General features: G+C 58.8%; 1 protein-coding gene across 2 annotated transcripts in view; it reads right to left on the minus strand.

Annotated features, from left to right (window-relative positions):
- The window catches only part of LOC122546669 (trafficking kinesin-binding protein 1-like), an 86,760-nt gene that overhangs the window by 29,096 nt on the left and 41,065 nt on the right, over window positions 1–16,599 (minus strand). For both annotated transcript variants that reach the window (XM_087977710.1, XM_087977709.1), the window contains one exon: window positions 302–380. In XM_087977710.1, coding sequence (XP_087833836.1) covers window positions 302–380 — 79 coding nt within the window. The remainder of the gene's footprint in view (window positions 1–301; window positions 381–16,599) is intronic.

Genomic DNA, 16,599 nt, shown 5'->3' on the forward strand with positions numbered 1-16,599 from the left:
TGAAGGGAGTGGTGTTCCCATGTATCTGCCGCCCTCATCCTTCTAGATGGAAATGGTTGTGGGTTTGGATAGTGCTGTCTGAGGATCTTTGGTGAATTTCTGCTGTGCATCTTGTAGATGGTACACACTGCTGTTACTGAGCGGTAATGTTGGAGGAAGGGGATGTTATCTGGTGTGGTGCCAATCAAGCAGGAGCTGCTTAATCTCTCTTAGTCAAACTGTTATTGTTCTGTTAGAAATCCCCTCTGCACCCTGTCCAAGGCCCTCGCATCTATTAACGAGTGATATTGCCCAAGCTCACCTAGTTCCTTGGCACAGTCTAATACCAACTGCTCCTCCTTGCACTCATATTCCAATGTTTCTGTCGATAACTGAGCAGCCTAGAGGGAGGAAATGGGAATACGTCACACACCGTGAACAACACCACATGCAAACCCATTGGCTGGAGGTAATCACAGGAGGACAGGGTGGGTGATGGGGCATTGATGTCAGAGTTCCTGAATCTTATTCCTCTTATTCCAAATGCAGCCATTTCATCACGAGGTGAGCCTGGTTTACCATCGCAATCTGCCAGACACCACCTCGGATCCTGCAGCATTCCCTCAGTATGGGGACAACACCAAGCCCAGCCAGAAACTAACAAAAACCGAATCTGCAAAACCGCCAAGAGGAAGGGCCAGCGGATGCCCTTTCTCTCCACAGATGCTGCCAGACCTGCTGAGCTCTTCAAACAACTTCTGATTTTGTTTCTGATTTACAGCATCCACAGTTCTTTCATGTTTTTATTCTCTGTACAGACTCTGTCCTGTCCCGTGTACAGACTCTGTCCTGTCCCACATACAGACACTGCCCTGTCCCGTGTACAGACACTGCCCTGTCCCATGTACAGACTCTGTCCTGTCCCATGTACAGACACTGCCCTGTCCCACATACAGACACTGCCCTGTCCCACGTACAGACACTGCCCTGTCCCGTGTAGACACGGCCCTGTCCCGCATACAAACACTACCCTGTCCCGCGTACAGACACTGCCCTGTCCCGTGTAGACACGGTCCTGTCCCACGTACAGACACTGCCCTGTCCCATGTACAGACAATGCCCTGTCCCGCGTACAGACACTGTCCTGTCCCATGTACAGACACTGCCCTGTCCCACGTACAGACACTGCCCTGTCCCGTGTACAGACACTGCCCTGTCCCACGTACGGACAATGCCCTGTCCCGTGTACAGGCACTGTCCTGTCCCACGTATAGGCACTGCCCTGTCCTGTGTACAGACACTGCCCTGTCCCGCGTACAGGCACCGCCCTGTCCTGTGTACAGACAATGCCCTGTCCCACATACAGACATCGCCCTGTCCTGTGTACAGACACTGCCCTGTCCCGTGTACAGGCACTGCCCTGTCCTGTGTACAGACACTGCCCTGTCCCGTGTACAGACACTGCCCTGTCCCATGTACTGACTCTGTCCTATCCCATGTACAGACACTGCCCTGTCCCACATACAGACACTGCCCTGTCCTGTGTACAGACACTGCCCTGTCCCGCGTACAGGCATTGCCCTGTCCTGTGTACAGACACTGCCCTGTCCCGCGTACAGGCATTGCCCTGTCCTGTGTACAGACACTGCCCTGTCCCGTGTACAGACACTGCCCTGTCCCGTGTACAGACACTGCCCTGTCCCACGTACAGACACTGCCCTGTCCCGCGTACAGACACTGCCCTGCCCCGCATACAGGCACTGCCCTGTCCTGTGTACAGACACTGCCCTGTCCCATGTACAGACACTGCCCTGTCCCGTGTACAGGCACCGCCCTGTCCCGCGTACAGGCACTGACCTGTCCCACGAACAGACACTGCCTCGTCCCGCGTACAGACACTGCCTTGTCCCGCGTACAGGCACTGCCCTGTCCTGTGTACAGACACTGCCCTGTCCCGCGTACAGACCTGCCCTGTCCCGTGTACAGACACTGCCCTGTCCTGTGTACAGACACTGCCCTGTCCCACGTACAGGCATTACCCTGTCCCACGTACAGACACTGCCCTGTTCCGCGTACAGATACTGTCCTGTCCCATGTACAGACACTGCCCTGTCCCATGCACAGACACTGTCCTGTCACACGTACAGACACTGCCCTGTTCCGCGTACAGATACTGCCCTGTCCCGCGTACAGGCACTGACCTGTCCCACGAACAGACACTGCTTCGTCCCGCGTACAGACACTGCCTTGTCCCGCGTACAGGCACTGCCCTGTCCTGTGTACAGACACTGCCATGTCCCGCGTACAGACCTGCCCTGTCCCGTGTACAGACACTGCCCTGTCCTGTGTACAGACACTGCCCTGTCCCACGTACAGGCATTACCCTGTCCCACGTACAGACACTGCCCTGTTCCGCGTACAGATACTGTCCTGTCCCATGTACAGACACTGCCCTGTCCCGCGTACAGGCACTGACCTGTCCCACGTACAGGCACTGCCCTGTCCCACATACAGACACTGCCCTGTCCCGTGTACAGGCACTGTTCTGTCCCATGTACAGGCACCGCACTGTCCCACATACAGACATTGACCTGTCCCATGTACAGACACTGCCTTGTCCCGCTTACAGACACTGCCCTGTCCTGCGTACAGGCACTGACCTGTCCCACGTACCGACACTGCCCTGTCCCACATACAGACACTGCCCTGTCCCGCATACAGAAACTGCCCTGTCCCATGTACAGACACTGCCCTGTTCCGCGTATGGATACTGTCCTGTCCCATGTACAGACATTGACCTGTCCCACGTACAGACACTGCCTCGTCCCGTGTATAGACACTGCCGTGTCCTGCGTACAGGCACTGACCTGTCCCACGAACAGACACTGCTTCGTCCCGCGTACAGACACTGCCTTGTCCCGCGTACAGGCACTGCCCTGTCCTGTGTACAGACACTGCCCTGTCCCGCGTACAGACCTGCCCTGTCCCGTGTACAGACACTGCCCTGTCCTGTGTACAGACACTGCCCTGTCCCACGTACAGGCATTACCCTGTCCCACGTACAGACACTGCCCTGTTCCGCGTACAGATACTGTCCTGTCCCATGTACAGACACTGCCCTGTCCCGCGTACAGGCACTGACCTGTCCCACGTACAGGCACTGCCCTGTCCCACATACAGACACTGCCCTGTCCCGTGTACAGGCACTGTTCTGTCCCATGTACAGGCACCGCACTGTCCCACATACAGACATTGACCTGTCCCATGTACAGACACTGCCTTGTCCCGCTTACAGACACTGCCCTGTCCTGCGTACAGGCACTGACCTGTCCCACGTACCGACACTGCCCTGTCCCACATACAGACACTGCCCTGTCCCGCATACAGAAACTGCCCTGTCCCATGTACAGACACTGCCCTGTTCCGCGTATGGATACTGTCCTGTCCCATGTACAGACATTGACCTGTCCCATGTACAGACACTGCCTCGTCCCGTGTATAGACACTGCCGTGTCCTGCGTACAGGCACTGACCTGTCCCACATACAGGCACTGCCCTGTCCCACATACAGACACTGCCTTGTTCCGCGTACAGATACTGTCCTGTCCCATGTACAGGCACTGACCTGTCCCACGTACAGATTCTGCCTCATCCCGTGTAAAGACACTGCCCTGTCCCACGTACAGGCACTGACCTGTCCCACGTACAGGCACCGCCCTGTCCCACATACAGACACTGCCCTGTCCCGTGTACAGACACTGCCCTGTCCCACGTACAGACAATGCCCTGTCCCATGTACAGGCACTGTGGTGTCCCGTGTACAGACACTGCTCTGTCCCACGTACAGACACTGCCCTGTCCTGTGTACAGACACTGCCCTGTCCCACGTACAGACACTGCCCTGTCCTGTGTACAGACACTGCCCTGTCCCGTGTACAGGCACTGTCCTGTCCCATGTACAGACACTGCCCTGTCCCACGTACAGGCACTGCCCTGTCCTGTGTAGAGACACTGCCCTGTCCCGCGTACAGGCACCGCCCTGTCCTGTGTACAGACACTGCCCTGTCCCGTGTACAGACACCGCCCTGTCCTGTGTACAGACATGCCCTGTCCCACGTACAGACACTGCCCTGTCCTGTGTACAGACACTGCCCTGTCCTGTGTACAGACACTGCCCTGTCCCATGTACAGACACTGCCCTGTCCCGCGTACAGGCACTGCCCTGTCCCCCGTACAGACACAGCCCTGTCCCGCTTACAGGCACTGCCCTGTCCTGTGTACAGGCACTGTCCTGTGTACAGGCACTGCCCTGTCCCGCGTACAGGCACTGCCCTGTCCCCCGTACAGACACTGCCCTGTCCCACTTACAGGCACTGCCCTGTCCTGTGTACAGGCACTGCCCTGTCCTGTGTACAGACACTGCCCTGTCCCATGTACAGACACTGCCCCGTCCTGTGTACAGACACTGCCCTGTCCCGCGTACAGGCACTGCCCTGTCCCATGTACAGACACTGCCCTGTCCCACGTACAGGCACTGCCCTGTCCCGCTTACAGGCACTGCCCTGTCCCATGTACAGACACTGCCCTGTCCCGCGTACAGGCACTGCCCTGTCCCATGTACAGACACTGCCCTGTCCCCCGTACAGACACTGCCCTGTCCCGCTTACAGGCACTGCCCTGTCCTGTGTACAGGCACTGCCCTGTCCCGTGTACAGACACTGCCCCGTCCTGTGTACAGACACTGCCCTGTCCCGCGTACAGGCACTGCCCTGTCCTGTGTACAGACACTGCCCTGTCCCATGTACAGACACTGCCCTGTCCCGCGTACAGGCACTGCCCTGTCCCCCGTACAGACACTGCCCTGTCCCGCTTACAGCACTGCCCTGTCCTGTGTACAGACACTGCCCTGTCCCATGTACAGACACTGCACTGTCCCGTGTACAGACACTGCCCTGTCCCATGTACAGACACTGTCCTGTCCCACATACAGACACTGCCCTGTCCCATGTACAGACACTGCCCTGTCCCATGTACAGGCACTGATCTGTCCCACGAACAGACACTGCCTCGTCCCGCGTACAGACACTGCCTTGTCCCGCGTACAGGCACTGCCCTGTCCCACGTACAGACACTGCCCTTTCCCGTGTACAGACCTGCCCTGTCCCACGTACAGACACTGCCCTATCCCGCGTACAGGCACTGCACTGTCCCGTGTACAGGCACCGCCCTGTCCCACATACAGACACTGCCCTGTCCCATGTACAGACACTGTCCTGTCCCACATACAGACACTGCCCTGTCCCATGTACAGACACTGCCCTGTCCCATGTACAGGCACTGATCTGTCCCATGAACAGACACTGCCTCGTCCCGCGTACAGACACTGCCTTGTCCCACGTACAGGCACTGCCCTGTCCCACGTACAGACACTGCCCTTTCCCGTGTACAGACCTGCCCTGTCCCACGTACAGACACTGCCCTATCCCGCGTACAGGCACTGCCCTGTCCCACATACTGACACCACCCTGTCCTGTGTACAGACACTGCCCTGTCCCATGTACAGACACTGCCTTGTCCCGTGTACAGGCACCGCCCTGTCCTGTGTACAGACACTGCCCTGTCCCATGTACAGACACTGTCTTGTCCTGTGTACAGGCACTGCCTCGTCCCGCGTACAGGCACTGACCTGTCCCACGAACAAACACTGCCTCGTCCCGCGTACAGATACTGCCTTGTCCCATGTACAGGCACTGCCCTGTCCTGTGTACAGACACTGCCCTGTCCCGCGTACAGACACTGCCCTGTCCCGTGTAGACACGGTCCTGTCCCACGTACAGACACTGCCCTGTCCCGTGTACAGACACTGCCCTGTCCCACGTACAGACACTGCCCTGTCCCGCGTACAGACACTGCCCTGCCCCGCATACAGGCACTGCCCTGTCCTGTGTACAGACACTGCCCTGTCCCATGTACAGACACTGCCCTGTCCCGTGTACAGGCACCGCCCTGTCCCGCGTACAGGCACTGACCTGTCCCACGAACAGACACTGCCTCGTCCCGCGTACAGACACTGCCTTGTCCCGCGTACAGGCACTGCCCTGTCCTGTGTACAGACACTGCCCTGTCCCGCGTACAGACCTGCCCTGTCCCGTGTACAGACACTGCCCTGTCCTGTGTACAGACACTGCCCTGTCCCACGTACAGGCATTACCCTGTCCCACGTACAGACACTGCCCTGTTCCGCGTACAGATACTGTCCTGTCCCATGTACAGACACTGCCCTGTCCCATGCACAGACACTGTCCTGTCACACGTACAGACACTGCCCTGTTCCGCGTACAGATACTGCCCTGTCCCGCGTACAGGCACTGACCTGTCCCACGAACAGACACTGCTTCGTCCCGCGTACAGACACTGCCTTGTCCCGCGTACAGGCACTGCCCTGTCCTGTGTACAGACACTGCCATGTCCCGCGTACAGACCTGCCCTGTCCCGTGTACAGACACTGCCCTGTCCTGTGTACAGACACTGCCCTGTCCCACGTACAGGCATTACCCTGTCCCACGTACAGACACTGCCCTGTTCCGCGTACAGATACTGTCCTGTCCCATGTACAGACACTGCCCTGTCCCGCGTACAGGCACTGACCTGTCCCACGTACAGGCACTGCCCTGTCCCACATACAGACACTGCCCTGTCCCGTGTACAGGCACTGTTCTGTCCCATGTACAGGCACCGCACTGTCCCACATACAGACATTGACCTGTCCCATGTACAGACACTGCCTTGTCCCGCTTACAGACACTGCCCTGTCCTGCGTACAGGCACTGACCTGTCCCACGTACCGACACTGCCCTGTCCCACATACAGACACTGCCCTGTCCCGCATACAGAAACTGCCCTGTCCCATGTACAGACACTGCCCTGTTCCGCGTATGGATACTGTCCTGTCCCATGTACAGACATTGACCTGTCCCACGTACAGACACTGCCTCGTCCCGTGTATAGACACTGCCGTGTCCTGCGTACAGGCACTGACCTGTCCCACGAACAGACACTGCTTCGTCCCGCGTACAGACACTGCCTTGTCCCGCGTACAGGCACTGCCCTGTCCTGTGTACAGACACTGCCCTGTCCCGCGTACAGACCTGCCCTGTCCCGTGTACAGACACTGCCCTGTCCTGTGTACAGACACTGCCCTGTCCCACGTACAGGCATTACCCTGTCCCACGTACAGACACTGCCCTGTTCCGCGTACAGATACTGTCCTGTCCCATGTACAGACACTGCCCTGTCCCGCGTACAGGCACTGACCTGTCCCACGTACAGGCACTGCCCTGTCCCACATACAGACACTGCCCTGTCCCGTGTACAGGCACTGTTCTGTCCCATGTACAGGCACCGCACTGTCCCACATACAGACATTGACCTGTCCCATGTACAGACACTGCCTTGTCCCGCTTACAGACACTGCCCTGTCCTGCGTACAGGCACTGACCTGTCCCACGTACCGACACTGCCCTGTCCCACATACAGACACTGCCCTGTCCCGCATACAGAAACTGCCCTGTCCCATGTACAGACACTGCCCTGTTCCGCGTATGGATACTGTCCTGTCCCATGTACAGACATTGACCTGTCCCATGTACAGACACTGCCTCGTCCCGTGTATAGACACTGCCGTGTCCTGCGTACAGGCACTGACCTGTCCCACATACAGGCACTGCCCTGTCCCACATACAGACACTGCCTTGTTCCGCGTACAGATACTGTCCTGTCCCATGTACAGGCACTGACCTGTCCCACGTACAGATTCTGCCTCATCCCGTGTAAAGACACTGCCCTGTCCCACGTACAGGCACTGACCTGTCCCACGTACAGGCACCGCCCTGTCCCACATACAGACACTGCCCTGTCCCGTGTACAGACACTGCCCTGTCCCACGTACAGACAATGCCCTGTCCCATGTACAGGCACTGTGGTGTCCCGTGTACAGACACTGCTCTGTCCCACGTACAGACACTGCCCTGTCCTGTGTACAGACACTGCCCTGTCCCACGTACAGACACTGCCCTGTCCTGTGTACAGACACTGCCCTGTCCCGTGTACAGGCACTGTCCTGTCCCATGTACAGACACTGCCCTGTCCCACGTACAGGCACTGCCCTGTCCTGTGTAGAGACACTGCCCTGTCCCGCGTACAGGCACCGCCCTGTCCTGTGTACAGACACTGCCCTGTCCCGTGTACAGACACCGCCCTGTCCTGTGTACAGACATGCCCTGTCCCACGTACAGACACTGCCCTGTCCTGTGTACAGACACTGCCCTGTCCTGTGTACAGACACTGCCCTGTCCCATGTACAGACACTGCCCTGTCCCGCGTACAGGCACTGCCCTGTCCCCCGTACAGACACAGCCCTGTCCCGCTTACAGGCACTGCCCTGTCCTGTGTACAGGCACTGTCCTGTGTACAGGCACTGCCCTGTCCCGCGTACAGGCACTGCCCTGTCCCCCGTACAGACACTGCCCTGTCCCACTTACAGGCACTGCCCTGTCCTGTGTACAGGCACTGCCCTGTCCTGTGTACAGACACTGCCCTGTCCCATGTACAGACACTGCCCCGTCCTGTGTACAGACACTGCCCTGTCCCGCGTACAGGCACTGCCCTGTCCCATGTACAGACACTGCCCTGTCCCACGTACAGGCACTGCCCTGTCCCGCTTACAGGCACTGCCCTGTCCCATGTACAGACACTGCCCTGTCCCGCGTACAGGCACTGCCCTGTCCCATGTACAGACACTGCCCTGTCCCCCGTACAGACACTGCCCTGTCCCGCTTACAGGCACTGCCCTGTCCTGTGTACAGGCACTGCCCTGTCCCGTGTACAGACACTGCCCCGTCCTGTGTACAGACACTGCCCTGTCCCGCGTACAGGCACTGCCCTGTCCTGTGTACAGACACTGCCCTGTCCCATGTACAGACACTGCCCTGTCCCGCGTACAGGCACTGCCCTGTCCCCCGTACAGACACTGCCCTGTCCCGCTTACAGCACTGCCCTGTCCTGTGTACAGACACTGCCCTGTCCCATGTACAGACACTGCACTGTCCCGTGTACAGACACTGCCCTGTCCCATGTACAGACACTGTCCTGTCCCACATACAGACACTGCCCTGTCCCATGTACAGACACTGCCCTGTCCCATGTACAGGCACTGATCTGTCCCACGAACAGACACTGCCTCGTCCCGCGTACAGACACTGCCTTGTCCCGCGTACAGGCACTGCCCTGTCCCACGTACAGACACTGCCCTTTCCCGTGTACAGACCTGCCCTGTCCCACGTACAGACACTGCCCTATCCCGCGTACAGGCACTGCACTGTCCCGTGTACAGGCACCGCCCTGTCCCACATACAGACACTGCCCTGTCCCATGTACAGACACTGTCCTGTCCCACATACAGACACTGCCCTGTCCCATGTACAGACACTGCCCTGTCCCATGTACAGGCACTGATCTGTCCCACGAACAGACACTGCCTCGTCCCGCGTACAGACACTGCCTTGTCCCACGTACAGGCACTGCCCTGTCCCACGTACAGACACTGCCCTTTCCCGTGTACAGACCTGCCCTGTCCCACGTACAGACACTGCCCTATCCCGCGTACAGGCACTGCCCTGTCCCACATACTGACACCACCCTGTCCTGTGTACAGACACTGCCCTGTCCCATGTACAGACACTGCCTTGTCCCGTGTACAGGCACCGCCCTGTCCTGTGTACAGACACTGCCCTGTCCCATGTACAGACACTGTCTTGTCCTGTGTACAGGCACTGCCTCGTCCCGCGTACAGGCACTGACCTGTCCCACGAACAAACACTGCCTCGTCCCGCGTACAGATACTGCCTTGTCCCATGTACAGGCACTGCCCTGTCCTGTGTACAGACACTGCCCTGTCCCGCGTACAGACACTGCCCTGTCCCGTGTAGACACGGTCCTGTCCCACGTACAGACACTGCCCTGTCCCATGTACAGACAATGCCCTGTCCCGCGTACAGACACTGTCCTGTCCCATGTACAGACACTGCCCTGTCCCACGTACAGACACTGCCCTGTCCCGTGTACAGACACTGCCCTGTCCCACGTACGGACAATGCCCTGTCCCGTGTACAGGCACTGTCCTGTCCCACGTATAGGCACTGCCCTGTCCTGTGTACAGACACTGCCCTGTCCCGCGTACAGGCACCGCCCTGTCCTGTGTACAGACAATGCCCTGTCCCACATACAGACATCGCCCTGTCCTGTGTACAGACACTGCCCTGTCCCGTGTACAGGCACTGCCCTGTCCTGTGTACAGACACTGCCCTGTCCCGTGTACAGACACTGCCCTGTCCCATGTACTGACTCTGTCCTATCCCATGTACAGACACTGCCCTGTCCCACATACAGACACTGCCCTGTCCTGTGTACAGACACTGCCCTGTCCCGCGTACAGGCATTGCCCTGTCCTGTGTACAGACACTGCCCTGTCCCGCGTACAGGCATTGCCCTGTCCTGTGTACAGACACTGCCCTGTCCCGTGTACAGACACTGCCCTGTCCCGTGTACAGACACTGCCCTGTCCCACGTACAGACACTGCCCTGTCCCGCGTACAGACACTGCCCTGCCCCGCATACAGGCACTGCCCTGTCCTGTGTACAGACACTGCCCTGTCCCATGTACAGACACTGCCCTGTCCCGTGTACAGGCACCGCCCTGTCCCGCGTACAGGCACTGACCTGTCCCACGAACAGACACTGCCTCGTCCCGCGTACAGACACTGCCTTGTCCCGCGTACAGGCACTGCCCTGTCCTGTGTACAGACACTGCCCTGTCCCGCGTACAGACCTGCCCTGTCCCGTGTACAGACACTGCCCTGTCCTGTGTACAGACACTGCCCTGTCCCACGTACAGGCATTACCCTGTCCCACGTACAGACACTGCCCTGTTCCGCGTACAGATACTGTCCTGTCCCATGTACAGACACTGCCCTGTCCCATGCACAGACACTGTCCTGTCACACGTACAGACACTGCCCTGTTCCGCGTACAGATACTGCCCTGTCCCGCGTACAGGCACTGACCTGTCCCACGAACAGACACTGCTTCGTCCCGCGTACAGACACTGCCTTGTCCCGCGTACAGGCACTGCCCTGTCCTGTGTACAGACACTGCCATGTCCCGCGTACAGACCTGCCCTGTCCCGTGTACAGACACTGCCCTGTCCTGTGTACAGACACTGCCCTGTCCCACGTACAGGCATTACCCTGTCCCACGTACAGACACTGCCCTGTTCCGCGTACAGATACTGTCCTGTCCCATGTACAGACACTGCCCTGTCCCGCGTACAGGCACTGACCTGTCCCACGTACAGGCACTGCCCTGTCCCACATACAGACACTGCCCTGTCCCGTGTACAGGCACTGTTCTGTCCCATGTACAGGCACCGCACTGTCCCACATACAGACATTGACCTGTCCCATGTACAGACACTGCCTTGTCCCGCTTACAGACACTGCCCTGTCCTGCGTACAGGCACTGACCTGTCCCACGTACCGACACTGCCCTGTCCCACATACAGACACTGCCCTGTCCCGCATACAGAAACTGCCCTGTCCCATGTACAGACACTGCCCTGTTCCGCGTATGGATACTGTCCTGTCCCATGTACAGACATTGACCTGTCCCACGTACAGACACTGCCTCGTCCCGTGTATAGACACTGCCGTGTCCTGCGTACAGGCACTGACCTGTCCCACGAACAGACACTGCTTCGTCCCGCGTACAGACACTGCCTTGTCCCGCGTACAGGCACTGCCCTGTCCTGTGTACAGACACTGCCCTGTCCCGCGTACAGACCTGCCCTGTCCCGTGTACAGACACTGCCCTGTCCTGTGTACAGACACTGCCCTGTCCCACGTACAGGCATTACCCTGTCCCACGTACAGACACTGCCCTGTTCCGCGTACAGATACTGTCCTGTCCCATGTACAGACACTGCCCTGTCCCGCGTACAGGCACTGACCTGTCCCACGTACAGGCACTGCCCTGTCCCACATACAGACACTGCCCTGTCCCGTGTACAGGCACTGTTCTGTCCCATGTACAGGCACCGCACTGTCCCACATACAGACATTGACCTGTCCCATGTACAGACACTGCCTTGTCCCGCTTACAGACACTGCCCTGTCCTGCGTACAGGCACTGACCTGTCCCACGTACCGACACTGCCCTGTCCCACATACAGACACTGCCCTGTCCCGCATACAGAAACTGCCCTGTCCCATGTACAGACACTGCCCTGTTCCGCGTATGGATACTGTCCTGTCCCATGTACAGACATTGACCTGTCCCACGTACAGACACTGCCTCGTCCCGTGTATAGACACTGCCGTGTCCTGCATACAGGCACTGACCTGTCCCACATACAGGCACTGCCCTGTCCCACATACAGACACTGCCTTGTTCCGCGTACAGATACTGTCCTGTCCCATGTACAGGCACTGACCTGTCCCACGTACCGACACTGCCCTGTCCCACATACAGACACTGCCCTGTCCCGCATACAGAAACTGCCCTGTCCCATGTACAGACACTGCCCTGTTCCGCGTATGGATACTGTCCTGTCCCATGTACAGACATTGACCTGTCCCACGTACAGACACTGCCTCGTCCCGTGTATAGACACTGCCGTGTCCTGCATACAGGCACTGACCTGTCCCACATACAGGCACTGCCCTGTCCCACATACAGACACTGCCCTGTTCCGCGTACAGATACTGTCCTGTCCCATGTACAGGCACTGACCTGTCCCACGTACAGATTCTGCCTCATCCCGTGTAAAGACACTGCCCTGTCCCACGTACAGGCACTGACCTGTCCCACGTACAGGCACTGCCCTGTCCCACATACAGACACTGCCCTGTCCCGTGTACAGACACTGCCCTGTCCCACGTACAGACAATGCCCTGTCCCATGTACAGGCACTGTGGTGTCCCGTGTACAGACACTGCTCTGTCCCACGTACAGACACTGCCCTGTCCTGTGTACAGACACTGCCCTGTCCCACGTACAGACACTGCCCTGTCCTGTGTACAGACACTGCCCTGTCCCGTGTACAGGCACTGTCCTGTCCCATGTACAGACACTGCCCTGTCCCACGTACAGGCACTGCCCTGTCCTGTGTAGAGACACTGCCCTGTCCCGCGTACAGGCACCGCCCTGTCCTGTGTACAGACACTGCCCTGTCCCGTGTACAGACACCGCCCTGCCCTGTGTACAGACATGCCCTGTCCCACGTACAGACACTGCCCTGTCCTGTGTACAGACACTGCCCTGTCCTGTGTACAGACACTGCCCTGTCCCATGTACAGACACTGCCCTGTCCCGCGTACAGGCACTGCCCTGTCCCCCGTACAGACACAGCCCTGTCCCGCTTACAGGCAATGCCCTGTCCTGTGTACAGGCACTGCCCTGTCCCGCGTACAGGCACTGCCCTGTCCCCCGTACAGACACTGCCCTGTCCCACTTACAGGCACTGCCCTGTCCTGTGTACAGGCACTGCCCTGTCCTGTGTACAGACACTGCCCTGTCCCATGTACAGACACTGCCCCGTCCTGTGTACAGACACTGCCCTGTCCCGCGTACAGGCACTGCCCTGTCCCATGTACAGACACTGCCCTGTCCCACGTACAGGCACTGCCCTGTCCCGCTTACAGGCACTGCCCTGTCCCATGTACAGACACTGCCCTGTCCCGCGTACAGGCACTGCCCTGTCCCATGTACAGACACTGCCCTGTCCCCCGTACAGACACTGCCCTGTCCCGCTTACAGGCACTGCCCTGTCCTGTGTACAGGCACTGCCCTGTCCCGTGTACAGACACTGCCCCGTCCTGTGTACAGACACTGCCCTGTCCCGCGTACAGGCACTGCCCTGTCCTGTGTACAGACACTGCCCTGTCCCATGTACAGACACTGCCCTGTCCCGCGTACAGGCACTGCCCTGTCCCCCGTACAGACACTGCCCTGTCCCGCTTACAGGCACTGCCCTGTCCTGTGTACAGACACTGCCCTGTCCTGTGTACAGACACTGCACTGTCCCGTGTACAGACACTGCCCTGTCCCATGTACAGACACTGTCCTGTCCCACATACAGACACTGCCCTGTCCCATGTACAGACACTGCCCTGTCCCATGTACAGGCACTGATCTGTCCCACGAACAGACACTGCCTCGTCCCGCGTACAGACACTGCCTTGTCCCGCGTACAGGCACTGCCCTGTCCCACGTACAGACACTGCCCTTTCCCGTGTACAGACCTGCCCTGTCCCACGTACAGACACTGCCCTATCCCGCGTACAGGCACTGCACTGTCCCGTGTACAGGCACCGCCCTGTCCCACATACAGACACTGCCCTGTCCCATGTACAGACACTGTCCTGTCCCACATACAGACACTGCCCTGTCCCATGTACAGACACTGCCCTGTCCCATGTACAGGCACTGATCTGTCCCACGAACAGACACTGCCTCGTCCCGCGTACAGACACTGCCTTGTCCCACGTACAGGCACTGCCCTGTCCCACGTACAGACACTGCCCTTTCCCGTGTACAGACCTGCCCTGTCCCACGTACAGACACTGCCCTATCCCGCGTACAGGCACTGCCCTGTCCCACATACTGACACCACCCTGTCCTGTGTACAGACACTGCCCTGTCCCATGTACAGACACTGCCTTGTCCCGTGTACAGGCACCGCCCTGTCCTGTGTACAGACACTGCCCTGTCCCATGTACAGACACTGTCTTGTCCTGTGTACAGGCACTGCCTCGTCCCGCGTACAGGCACTGACCTGTCCCACGAACAAACACTGCCTCGTCCCGCGTACAGATACTGCCTTGTCCCATGTACAGGCACTGCCCTGTCCTGTGTACAGACACTGCCCTGTCCCGCGTACAGACACTGCCTTGTCCCGTGTACAGACACCGCCCTGTTCCACATACAGACACTGCCCTCTCCCACGTACAGGCACTGCCCTGTCCCACATACAGGCACTGCCCTGTTCCGGGTACAGATACTGTCCTGTCCCATGTACAGGCACTGACCTGTCCCACGTACAGATACTGCCTCGTCCCGCGTACAGACACTGCCCTGTCCCGCGTACAGGCACTGACCTGTCCCACGTACAGGCACTGCCCTGTCCCACATACAGACACTGCCCTGTCCCACGTACAGACACTGCCCTGTCCCACATACAGACACTGCCCTGTCCCGCATACTGACACTGCCCTGTCCCACGTACAGACACTGCCCTGTTCTGCGTATGGATACTGTCCTGTCCCATGTACAGACATTGACCTGTCCCACGTACAGACACTGCTTCGTCCCGCGTACAGGCACTGACCTGTCCCATGTCCAGGCACCGCCTTGTCTCGTGTACAGACACTGCCCTGTCCCACATACAGACAATGCCCAGTCCTGTGTACAGACACTGCTCTGTCCCACGTACAGACACTGCCCTGTCCCTTGTACAGACACTGCCCTGTCCCATGTACAGACACTGCCCTGTCCCGTGTACAGGATCTGACCTGTCCCACGTACAGACACCGCCCTGTCCCACATACAGACACTGCCCTCTCCCACGTACAGGCACCGCCCTGTCCCACGTACAGACACTGCCCTGTTCCGCGTACAGATACTGTCCTGTCCCATGTACAGGCACTGACCTGTCCCACATACAGATTCTGCCTCGTCCCGCGTACAGACACTGCCCTGTCCCACGTACAGGCACCGCCCTGTCCCACGTACAGACACTGCCCTGTCCCACGTACAGGCACCGCCCTGTCCCACGTACAGACACTGCCCTGTCCCACGTACAGACACTGCCCTGTTCCGTGGACAGACACTGCCCTGTCCCGCGTACAGGCACTGACCTGTCCCACATACAGACACCACCCTGTCCCACATACAGACACCACCCTGTCCCACATACAGACACTGACCTGTCCCACATACAGACACCATCCTGTCCCACATACAGTCACTACCCTGTCCCACATACAGACACTGCCCTGTCCCACATACAGACACTGCCCTGTCCCACGAACAGACACTGCTCTGCCCCACATACAGACACCACCCTGTCCCACATACAGACACTGCCCTGTCCCACATACAGACACTGCCCTGTCCCACGTACAGACACTGCCCTGTCCCACATACAGACACTGCCCTGTCCCACATACAGACACCATCCTGTCCCACATACAGTCACTACCCTGTCCCACATACAGACACTGCCCTGTCCCACATACAGACACTGCCCTGTCCCACGAACAGACACTGCTCTGCCCCACATACAGACACCACCCTGTCCCACATACAGACACTGCCCTGTCCCACATACAGACACTGCCCTGTCCCACGTACAGACACTGCCCTGTCCCACATACAGACACTGCCCTGTCCCACATACAGACACTGCCCTGTCCCACATACAGACACCACCCTGTCCCACATACAGACACTGCCCTGTCCCACATACAGACACTGCCCTGTCCCACGTACAGACACTGCCCTGTCCCA

The sequence above is a fragment of the Chiloscyllium plagiosum genome, unplaced genomic scaffold (genome assembly GCF_037043375.1).
Source record: "Chiloscyllium plagiosum isolate Xiang-an unplaced genomic scaffold, Cpla_swu_hap1 HiC_scaffold_32, whole genome shotgun sequence".
NCBI lineage: Eukaryota > Metazoa > Chordata > Chondrichthyes > Orectolobiformes > Hemiscylliidae > Chiloscyllium > Chiloscyllium plagiosum.